This window comes from Solanum lycopersicum, chromosome 3 (genome assembly GCF_036512215.1).
Source record: "Solanum lycopersicum chromosome 3, SLM_r2.1".
NCBI lineage: Eukaryota > Viridiplantae > Streptophyta > Magnoliopsida > Solanales > Solanaceae > Solanum > Solanum lycopersicum.
Genome location: NC_090802.1, coordinates 8,030,125 through 8,042,675, shown reverse-complemented (window position 1 = coordinate 8,042,675; position 12,551 = coordinate 8,030,125). Strand labels below are relative to the sequence as shown.

At 31.9% G+C, this 12,551-nt stretch overlaps 2 protein-coding genes across 2 annotated transcripts; both read right to left on the bottom strand.

Annotated features, from left to right (window-relative positions):
• Positions 1-852: 852 nt before the first annotated feature.
• LOC109119702 (E3 ubiquitin-protein ligase SINA-like 10) lies at positions 853-3,867 on the bottom strand. Its single transcript, XM_026030271.2, has 5 exons — positions 3,514-3,867; positions 3,248-3,335; positions 3,079-3,155; positions 1,332-1,506; positions 853-1,256 (listed from the first exon to the last, which is right to left on the bottom strand). Exons 1-5 carry the CDS (start codon positions 3,865-3,867, stop codon positions 853-855), a joined length of 1,098 nt encoding a protein of 365 aa, XP_025886056.2.
• Positions 3,868-9,262: 5,395 nt separating this feature from the next.
• LOC104646201 (B3 domain-containing protein At1g49475-like) lies at positions 9,263-10,332 on the bottom strand. Its single transcript, XM_026030326.2, has 2 exons — positions 9,905-10,332; positions 9,263-9,792 (listed from the first exon to the last, which is right to left on the bottom strand). Exons 1-2 carry the CDS (start codon positions 10,073-10,075, stop codon positions 9,310-9,312), a joined length of 654 nt encoding a protein of 217 aa, XP_025886111.1. The 5' UTR covers positions 10,076-10,332; the 3' UTR covers positions 9,263-9,309.
• Between the last annotated feature and the right edge of the window lie 2,219 nt (positions 10,333-12,551).

Here is a 12,551-nt window from a genome sequence, read left to right as displayed (position 1 = left end):
AATATAAATTAATATAGAGCGAAGCCTGGAGGGAGGTCTCTAAAATTATTTCTATTTATTAAGTTTTTTTTTCAAGTAAAAGTATAAATATATATAAAAAATATTAACCTAATTATTTTGAATTTGAACTCTCTTTAATTTTAAAATTTAATATTATATTAAATTTTTTAATTAATTATTATTGGCCCATGGGCCGACCCTACCTATATTTCTCAAGCCCATCAAATCAACAGGTTTATTCAGGCCAGGATAAAAAACCTTTTTCTTAAATGGGCTCCAAAAATCTTAGCCAAACCCTATTAAATCCCGGGTAAGGCCAAGCCGGCCCAACGTGCCTAGCCCATATTGACGATTCTATGTCCTACATGTATTATGACAAGTAGGACATATGTTCCTATTTGTTCAACTTTATACAAGTTTAAGTGTCTATTTGTGCAAACTCAAAGTTGGATGGCATAAATATAAAAAGAGGTTAAGTTAAAGGGTGTATTTATGTATTATGCCTTTTTCAAATTACAAAAAAATTTCTTAGAATCAAATAATTTCATATAAATCAGCACACACGCGGACACATCGATAGTGATAAATTGCTGTTGAGAAAACTTGCAGACACATAGCTCATGGATGAGTTCGAGAGAGAGGGCTGTAGAGAATATGGATGTATCCGAGAAGGGAGAGGTGTATCAAAGAGAGGATAGGGATGTATTCAAGATGGGATAAAGATGTATCCAATAGAGGATATGAATGTATCGAGAGGAGATACTGATGCGTTTGAAAGAGGATAGATACATTTGTAATTTTTTTAAATAGTAGAACTTTTTTAGAAATTATAATAAAATAAGATATCAATTCTCATTCCTTGTTTTCTATGAGAACATTCAACTTCAGCCAAGCACTGGAATTAACGACAACTTTTGGGACCACAAGGAATTTCTTCAAAGGACTATCTTCTGACCAGTTTGGCACACTCTCTTCAACAGATTCTAGTTTAAAAGAGCTTTCCCCATCAGTTACTACAAGCTCGTATGAGAACCTTCTCTTCTGCTTAAATGGTCCAACGCGGATGATATTGATAACACTTCCAACACAGTCACTAGCATGGTTGATGATAAAAAGTATAACATCTGTCCTCATTTGAAGAATTATGTACCTTTGGTCTTTTTCTATATAAATTGGATGGACAGCATTGAAAGAAATGTGCTCTGCTGAAGATGCATGTTTCTCGCTAAAATGTGCATATACCTTTGCTGAAGTACCTATAAAGTCACAGCCATGGGAAGGACAAAAACAAGGCACATAGATTCATACATTTTCATGGTCAATTTTCTTACTAAGATTCAGAATCTCCTTGCAACCATTCCTATTGTTCACGCCTGACACTTTCAGAGATTCTAGAACATTCTCCATAGCTTGACAACGGTTATATCCAATTGGCAAACAACATGATGGACACTTATTAGCAATCTTGATGCAGAAAGGGGCACATGCTATGTGCCCATTCCCACACTATATTTTTGTCCAGAAAGAAAAAAGGATGTCAGAAAATATATTCATTGCAAGCAGTTAGAATGTTTGCAGATGATAGCTTACTCTACTCTGCATGCTTATAAATTTTCAAGGTTTATCTAAGTACATAGCTTAAGAAGTAGGGATAAAGAAAAATGTGTTACATGGAAAGCGTAAATAAATCGTACTTAAATTTCACTATTTAGCTCTTTGTATTAGCATTTGCCATAAACCTAGAGTCATGGCTTTAATTTCTTGCTTCGTCCAAAAGACTCAATAATTTCATTTAAAACACGCTCATGCATTAAAATGTAATATTTTGTTGCAATAACAACAAATTGATTACCAATAGCTATATTCAACCTTAGATGAAAAAGGACATAAATTAACCACCCTGGCAAGGAGAAGGACGTAGAATTTAGGATCTGAACCTCAGTTTAGTATGCTTTTAAATGCAGTAACAAGATTAAATCTTAAGTTACCGTGAGCTAAAACCAAGAGTTCTAAAAAGAGGCCTAGGTACATAACTTCTATCAAGATAGATCTCCAACAAAGGAATAGTATACAATTATTAACTTCTATCACGATAGTATACAATTAATAACCTCTATCACGATTGATCTCCAAAAATGAAATAGTATACGGTTAATAACTTCTATTAGATAGATCTCCAAGAAGGAACAACAAACAGTTAATAACTTCTATCACTGCTCATACCCTAATCCTTTGTGGGGCAGAGGCACTTCAAGTTCTATATCTCAATCTAAATCTGAAGCTGTTTGAAGCTGTCTCTGGATTACATATTAACATGATGAAGAACCAGATCTACCCTATCAACGAAGTCTACTTTGAATACCCTGGCACGGAATCCTGGGGTATGGCACATGCTCTTTCCACTCTACTTAATTTGGTCTCCCTTTGGATGCAAAATAGAAAGCACATGAGATATGAAATGTAGTGATGGAAAAGGTGGAGAAGACGCTGGCAAACTGGAACATGCAATATCTATTTATGGGAGGAAAGCTAACCCCATCAATAGTGTATAAGACAGCGTACCTACCTACGTCCCTCATCCCAATGTCATATGAGGTGAAAGAGCAACTAGTTGGTCTGAGAAGGGCTTCCTATGGGAAGGAAACCGTGAAGAGCATTAATTCCACCTTGTGAAGTGGGATAAAGTATTATTGTCAAAGGAACAGGGAAATTTGGGCATTAGCGATCTTTAGAAACACAACAATAACATTAAGGGAAGAAACTATCTCACCAGATATTTTGCAAGAAAAAAGCCTAATTACAATGTAACTTAAGCCCAGATTAAATCGGGATGCGAAAAGAAGAAACCCATTTACAATGACACCCATTTGTAATCTCTAGTCAGAATGAGATTAACTTGATTGAACCTGGTAGCCATCTCCCCACTTAAAGTGTCTTATTATTCTCCATCATAACCCAGTGCTTCCTCTAACTTGAATATTACGCCATCAAGACTATGACTTCACCAGTAAAACAAAGACCTATATTAGCCAGTTATTCTCCAATTTTAATGAAATGTTATAACTTCAAAATTAGAACCACATGAGATGGGATAAGCACAGTCATTCCACTGTCAGCAATTCTCCCAACTAAACTCTTTAACAGATCCACATTTCCTATGCTTTTCCAATGCAATACTGAATGCTAAGTAATCATATTTCTATTATCTGACATGTCTTCTCTACTTCTATATTTTATTTTTTAAAACCGCCTCCACCAGGCACGGTTAAAGTCTGCGTAAACTCTATCCTCCCAAACCCCACTGTTGGATTAACAAAAACTGTAACTTTTACACCCTAAGAGCAATAAAGTATATTGGTCAGATTATAAATGTCAATACAAATTCCCTTCTATTCAAGACCATGTCTTCAAAAACCTCTAAAGGAAAATTAAGAATTCTCCAAACACAATTAATTCCAACACAGATAAATTCTTATACTCCTAATAGCAATGAAAAGGGTAAAAAGAAGAAACCTGAAAGACAGGAACACAGAGATGTTCAAAGCAGATCAGGCAATCCAACACATCCGGATCCAATAACGTCACAGAAATTGACCTGTTTATGATTGAATCCTCAAAATTCTGATACACGCTCTCACCAGAAATAGACTTGTTCTCTCTTAAAACCTCGGATTCACGAACTGGCACCCTCCGATCACCGCTCGATCGGAAATTTCCCTCAGATTCCGATCCCCAATCCTCCTCCTCTGCCTCTTCCTCTAATTTTCCTGAACAACCCTTTCCCTTTCTCTTTCTTCTACTTCTTCTTGTTGACGGATTACGACGCCGCGAGAGAAATTTCCGGCGGTAGTCCTCCGTCTCTTGCATACAGATGTGCTGGAGTTACAGGGTCCTCCTTCATCATTATCATGTTCATCTCTTCCAACTAAAAATCTCGCCATTTCTTCTTCTTCTTTGCTGCTAGATGAATGGTTCACTCTTATCATGGTCAAAATTCGGTTTTTGTAAATATTATTTTAATATCTTATTATATTATTATTATTATCATATATTTATACTATTTCTTTAAAATAACCTATGGGATGTTTTTGCAAAATTTGGTTACAAAATCGAATGTGGTCAAATACTTAAGATTTGAATTTAATGTTTTCTTGAAAATGTGTTTTACTATGAGGTAATAGTTTTATTTAATTTATAAATAAGTTGTATAGAATTTATCTTTTTTAGTTAAGAAAATGAGTAATTAGATTACGAAGAAATTTAATTAATGATTAACTTTATTTGAATATGTATTTTTTATGTCACATTAGTACATTGAACTTGGGTGGTGTTTGATTAAGAGTGTTTGAATTGACTTGTTTTAAGTGTATTTAACTAAAAAAATTGTAAGCACTTTTGAAGTATTTAGGTAAATTAAAAGTGTTTATACATTACTTTCTCCGTTTAAAAAAGAATGGTCTAGTTTGACTTGGATGGAGTTTAAGAAAAGAAAGAATTTTTTTTGATCTTGTGGCTCTAAATTAAAATTTATGACAAATATACCAAAATGCTCTTTAATCTTGTGGTCTTAAATATGTCATGTGAAAAGTTAAAATTAAAGTTTTTCCAAAAATTAAAAAGGGGTCATTCTTTTTGAAATAGACTAAAAAAATGAGATCATTCTTTTTTAAAAGGAGAGAGTATTGTTTTGCTTCACGAATTAAGAAAATGTGTAATTGGACGACGAATTATGGTTTACTAAGAAATTTATTAAATGATTATGTCACGTTAATACATTAAATTGGTCGGGGTTTGATTAAGAGTGTGTTTGAATTAACTTGTTTTAAATGCTTTTAACTAAAAAATTTGTGAGCAATTTTGATGAATTTAGGTAAATTAAAGTGTGTATACAGATTATTCTTTTGCTTCATAAATTAAGAAAATGAGTAATTAGATTACCAATTATGGTTTATTGAGCACTTTATTTACTGATTTACTTTATGTGAATATATTTATTTGTCATTAGTACATTGAACTAGCAAGCAATATATAGTTGTTATTAACTTCTTTATGCCTTCAGGACGAGATATTTTTCCCATTTCATTAATACTGTCTGATTCCATGATAAGTGTTCCAACTAATGCATTATAATATAGAACTAAAGATTGATCACGTGATAATTTGAGTTAAAAAAAAATAATAGATAAATTTTGGCTTTGAGGCGTGAAGAATCACTTTCTTTCAAGAGTCATAGGGACTACAAGTAATTTTTTTATCAGAATACATCAAAGCCTGAAACCTATGTGCAATTGAATATGCTGATAGAGAGGGTAAAAGTCCCACATTGATTGGGCAGTGGACTGGTGGTGGTGTCCTCAAATGGACTATGAAATCCTTCCTTCATGAGATAGTTTTTTGTATTGAGTTATGTTTACGTGTCATATCTTTACATAATATCAAAGTTAGATCCATCATCGTTTGAGCTCCTGGTTCGCTGGTCAGTTTGGAAATCTATACCTAATGAACAAGCTTTTAGGGTTGAGTTAGACTCAAGTAGTGTCATATTTATTACAGACACGACATCCAGAAGTTCACTAATTATAGAAGCAATCAAGGAAACCTTTTCGATAAAAATCTCATTTAATCTCATTTTTTGAATCGATACAACCTCTGTGTTCAATTAATCTATTTAAATATTATGACATTCATATTTATAAGTTCATATTTGTAATAACTTATTTCAAGAATGATCTATTATATTTCTAACCATTAAGTGAGTCAAATTTTATCACATGAATTGAAAGAAGTGAGTTATTACTATAAATTGTAACGAAACGAGATGACAGACTTCATTATGTTCATAACTAATAAATCAGATAAGATGTTTTACTCATCTAACTCAATTACATAAGGTTGAAAGCCAAGTTGGATATCATCATCTGCTTGTCCTCCTTACATGAGTAGTGCTTCTTTTATGTCTTAAAGGCGCCTTTGACAATAAAGGAATCAAGACGGAGGCACGACTACAAGGCACTTGGCAATGGTCACAATATTTTTATTCCACCTTTTTAAAATTGTCCCACATTTATAGAACGAATGAGGTATAGATCTTGCACATTTTGCGCCTCATTATCTTTCCTGTATCAATGAAAGGTCAAAGATTCAAATCTTTACAGGGTAACAAAGTAAGACATGCCATTTTTGTATCTATGAAACTTGTGGGAACCCCGATTAATTCACACTCAAAATTAAGTCTAGCCTTGGTTGCGGAAATGAATATTTTTTTCAAGGGAATGAAATTTAATTTGTCTTCTTACATTGTATTTTAAGAAATTCTAATTGATTAAGACTAAAAATCGTTCTATTTAATTCCACAATTGTAAAGGAGGGAAGTAGAGTAGCACTAACATTGAGTTGGAATTTAGTCAGTGAATTCAAGATTAAAAAGAGAAATTAAACAAAGAGATGGGATTAAAGCATTTATGAGACGCCAATATACAACTATGCCATGTTTAGGCACAAAATAAAGTTTTTGGAAAAAGTAATTATGTTTTCATGATTCACGATACAAAAGAGGTAGACCTGAGATTTTTCCCTAATAAATTCAATGAAGAAATGAAATTAAATATTTGACCATAAACTTTGGATTAAATTTTAAAAATCTATGCTTGGATAATTTTCAAGTTTCAAAATTTTGTTCCTGTCGAAAGAATTTTCACTTTCACTCACAAAAATTCAATTTATTTCAAGTAAAATGTACATTCAAACATAAAATCAAATTTCAAAATATGACAACTTCAGAAATTCAAATTTTTAAATTTCAACTTCAAAATTTATGCTCAAATTAACAGGAATATCATGCATGACACTTTATAGTTCTCGTGATTCTAACATTTTGGTGGTTTGAATTTCCAAACAAGTTTACTTTGAATTACGAGTGTGAGCCAATCTTAAATGACCTCATTCAAGGAAATACTTACGGTTTGAGGTGTGTCGATGACAATGTCTTTAAAAATATTTCACTTGATTTAAGTACATATTCTTGAATTTAACAAGCTCTTCTATATAAAATATGAGTGAAAATATTTAATTAGAACTAAATACAATACATTTATAGAATATATGGGAGAAGAAATGAATCTTCATCTTTACTCTCATTAGGAGAAAAAACTACCATAAATTACATACATAATTATAAAGCCAAATACAGACCAGATGATGTGACACATCTCTTGGCATAGAAAATTACTACTATCTTTTATATTACATTTTTTTGAATTTTTTACTTCATTATTTTCATTAATCAATTCATTTGATAATTATAAAAAAATCTTACACCTAAATAAATCTCATGAGTTATATAAAAAAACATATACCTTTGTATTCTCACTTAATTAACTACATGTCATCTTAATTCCCTTCTATCTTATTCTTGTATCAAACTATAAATATCAATTATGTATGGAGTTGTTGGATAGTTATTTTCATTTTCTCCTTTTTAATAAGTATCTTTTTTCCTTTATTTTTCAACGCTAATGTATTTAGTAATTAATAGAAAGGACATAAAAAAAGGTTACGTGAAAATATGGCCATAACTTAGATGAGTATTGAGTTTGAAATGAACATGATAAGCGAATACATTTTCTTCCTTGGAATACAAATTAAGCAAACACCTACTGATTTCTAAGGGGCAGAGTAGCCTTTCTAAATCAGAAGAAAGGTGAAATTGTTGAAACAGGTACAGTTGAAATTTTCTCAGGCTTCGGAGGTAACAAAATTTGAATCTCACTTTTTGACATATAAAATGTATATGTTGATGAATCAAGGTCCTTGTTGTAGAATTTTCAGCAAGTTTTCCTCTTTATTAAACTTTGTTATATAATAGTCGTGAGCTAAATTAGTGAAGATGCGCCCAATCCCTTGCTTCTTTCTCTCACTTAAAATTAGACTCACCAAGGTAGTTAATAGTTTTAGTTTTCTTGAAGTGCGTGATTTGACGGTCTTTTTCAATCACTCTCCACAACATAATCAATGTCTCTTTTAGATAGTTGAGGTTATTCTTTTTTTCCTATTTAATGGAATGAGTCAATAGTTTATAGATTCTTCTTTTTTCTTGATTGGATAATAATTAATAATACGTGGTCACCTTCTTCATCCTCTTGTAATAGTTTCTTATATTTTTGTTGTTCATCCTTATTGAGGCATGAGTGCTAGCTGTTCATCCATCTTGAAGGAGACAGGGAGGAATTCGTATGTTTTGAAAGACTTCTTCCTCTCTTCTTGTCCCTCAATCCTGGCTTAATTATAATCCCCCTTTATCAGGTGGGGCTAGTGGATTTAGGTCTCGAGAAATAGAACGCGACAACTATTTTAAGACGGACGCAATATTAAACTAAGTGATAAGGTAGATTTTCTCTCTCTTTTCTTCCATTATGACTTATAACGGTTCACAAAGCTGCAAAATAGTAATTAATTTGCTTTAAGTAAGTGACGATTAGAAAAAAAAGATTTAAACATATATATGCCAAACCATCCAAGAGTTACATTCCATAACGTTTACAAAATAAAATGTTTACTTGAGCACTTGTTGAATACATATACTTGCAATTATAAGAAGATAATTTATGCAAAAAAGCTATCTGAAATTTGATACCCTAGCAAATTAAGTACAAGTAGCATCTTAATAAGACAAACTAAAATAGCCAAAATGCAATCAAAAAACTTGTATCTAATTTATTGCAAGCAAAGGGGTGTTGGGATCTTCTGAACCTGCAAAACATTTTCAATGGGGCCCTGAATCAACTTGAAGCGACAAGTTTCACCATTAGCTATTTTGTTATCTTTTCGAAAGGCAGTCCATCCTTCTTTTATGATAACCATACTCCTAGCATACTCTATTTCCACTTTCCATTCTACTCCTTCTTCATTAACCAACCTCATATTCTTCATGTTTATTATGTCTGTTTGTTGGGCGAATCTCAACGGGATAGCCTAAAAAACATATTCATCAAACAAACAGGATTATTAGATTTTCATGGAAATAACTAGAATGTGCAAACTTAGCGAATTTAAAAACACAATGTAAAACTATTAAACCTTACCATACAAGTAGCATGTGACTTTTTTATAACCATTTCAAAAAACGGATTGTCACCAGTTAAGTCCACCAAACTGTATCGACTGCTATAATTATTTGGACCAACTTTTTCACTTATACTATTAGCTTCTCCAACCTCCTTATCTACAACAGCTTGACATAAGTATAACAATTAGTACAATATTCTACTAATAAATTCACTTAATTAATGGCTAATAAAGCACTTAAGATGTTTACTTATGTTGCTCAATTACATTAGCATTAGTTTGAGGGCAATTAACTGGAATATGTTCCTCTTCATCCTCGATTACATTAGCGTTAGATTGGAGAATTGGAATATCTTCTTCGATTACATTAGCATTAGATTGGAGAATTAGAATATCTTCTTCGATGATATTAGCATTAGCTTGGGAAAATAGAATATCTTCCTCTTGTTCATCTGATTCAATATCTTGATCTATTGGATATTCAATTTCTGTTTTACTCTGATCATATATAGCGACAGAAAACTGACAACGCGGGTTGTACGTGAACATTAATACGCTCTTGACTCTTATTGAGTAATAGTCACAAAAATCACTCCATCCCTTGGCTAGCCAAATTTGGCCTTGAGAATTTTCCACTTCAACCTCCCAAGCTTTTCCATGGGGAGCCTCAAGAAACACGGGGTTTAACATGTTCTCGCAGTGTCTTTTGGCAAATACTACTGGAATCCTCTGTGTGCAAAAGAAATTACAAATTTAATTTCATACAAACACAATTATTTTAACTTATATCTTGGAATAAATCAACAATTTACAAGGACTAAAATTACAACTAATTACTTACCAGACGGCGTAATTCATCTAATGAAGTAAGGATTTGGATGAACTTAGGGTTGTTGGGAGAAGAGCTCCTTAATGAAGATCCATGGAACTCGTTTGCCATGATAGATGGTAGGATGGGAAATTGTTGAAGAACTTGTTTACTATATATAGGAGTTTGATTCACGAGAACCATGCACAGCGCACTCACAAGGATACTATTATATTTCAGTCATCACATGATGCTTGTGATGACTACTTGCTTTGTCTTGGAATAATAACCATATTGTTTTTTTTTGACTTCTTTTTAAGATTCATTCACCTAACCCTATAAATTACCACTTATTTACACTCACGTGAATGTGACTACTATTGCTTTTTCTTGGAATGCACAAAGATACTTTTTTCCTTTTTCTTTTCTTTCTTTTTGACTTCTATTATAGACTCATTCACCTGACCCTATTACTACTAATTGACACTAGCATTATTACTCTACGTTTTATTTATACTAACTCGTGAAATTTGCGGCAATTGTAGAAATGTATTTAAATTTATCATATCATCTTTTTTAGGATATTGAAATAATTTTTAAGCAATATATATTTTTGAGTTAATTCATAAATGTGAATTATTTAAAAGGTATATGCAGTGTATGAGCATTATTTAAATTAAAACATATACTAATGCAAGTTTGCTACTAAAATCCAAAGATAGTCTGCAAAACTTAAATTCTTAAAAACTAATCCAAAGAAAAAAACAAATGTATTTAGAAATACTAAAATAGGGCAAGTCCCCAACTGTCGCAATGGTGTGAGTCCTTTTCTATCTTCTCGCCACAGAGAAAGGAAAGCACTACCAAACCAATAAGAAAGAAGAAAATTTATGATGTAAGGCCCTAGTTGGCTTGGTTCTCTCTTACTCTTGTCTACACTCCCCTAGGCTTTGTTTGTAGGTTTTTCTTTTGCCTAGTTTTGTCTCAAACCAAAGAGGAACAAAGAAAAAGTACGTAATGGACATACCTTTAACTCTCATGTCTTAAGGACGAGATATTTTTCCCATTTCATTAATATTGTCTGATCCCATGATAAGTGTTCCAACTAAAGCAATTACCATATTAATTTCAATCACAATATTAGTGACATAAGGTATAAATAATCAAATTAAAGCACTTACTAAAAGAAATTTGGAATTATCAATACAGTAGTACAACACAACATCTTCTTATTAAATTAGATTGAACAGTAATATGAGCTGATTGTGCCATCAGTGTTGCACAGCTAATCAGGCCTTTCATCACCTAAAACAACAAAGGGAGGCATTTGTGAAACTACAACATTTTATTTCTTAAATTAGTTTTGATGACAATAGATTTTGGTGTTTTAATTAAGTAAGTTACGATGCTGTTATATCAGATTGGTTTGGTTTTCTCAAAATGAGCTAGTGGACTTGAAATTATAAATTCATTTGTGATCCTCATGACTTAGACAAAAATTCTATATTTTATCAACCTAATGATGTTTTGGTTGAATTTTGAAGATTCTAATATAAATTAAGAACATTCTTTGAAATATATCTTTTATATATATATATATATATATATATATATATATATATATATATATATATATATATATATATATATTTACTACAATAGAACATGCTCACTCTTTCTAAAATAAAGATCCATAGATATATTGTTTCCTTCCATTTAAAAAAGGAAGGAACTAACACAAAGTATCTGGAAAAAATATACGCCGTAATTTAGAGTATTTAATTAGTGAAATAATATTATATTCATTCAGCAGAAGGACACATGATGACATTAAACAAAAGCTTGGGTTATTTTAAACACAAACTCCTTTAGTTGAAGTACCATGTAACTATGTCTATTGGAAAAGAACTCCTAGCTACTGACGGCGTTATGGTCTGGTAATTTGAAGGATGCATTATAATATATAACTAAAGATCGATCACGTGATAATTTGAGTTAGAAAAAATATAATAGATAAATTTTGGCTTTGAGGCGTGAAGAATCACTTTCTTTCAAGATTCATAGGGACTACAAACAATTTTTTATTAGAATACATCAAAGCCTGAAACCTATGTGCAATTGAATATGCAGACAGAGAGGGTAAAAGTCCCACATTGATTGCGCAGTGGACCGGTGGTGGTGTCCTCAAATGGACTATGAAATCCTTCCTTCATGCGCTAGGTTTTTGTAGTGAGTTATGTCTAGGTGTCATATCTTTACATAATATCAAAGTTAGATCCATCATCGTTTGAGCTCCTGGTTCACGTGTCAGTTTGGAAATCCATCCCTAATGAACTAGCTTTTAGGGTTGAGTTAGACTCAAGTAGTGTCATATTTATTACATAAACCACATCCGGAAGTTCACGTAATTATAGAAGCAGTCAAGGAAACCTTTTCGACAAAAATCTCATTTAATCTCATTTTTTGAATCGATACAACCTTTGTGTTCAATTAATCTATTTAAATATTATGACATTCATGTTTATAATAACTTATTTCAAGAATGATCTTTTATATTTCTAATCATTAAGTGAGTCAAATTTTATCACATGAATTGAAAGAAGTGAGTTATTACTATAAATTGTAACGAAACGAGATGACTGACTTTATTATGTTCATAGCTAATAAATCAGATAAGATG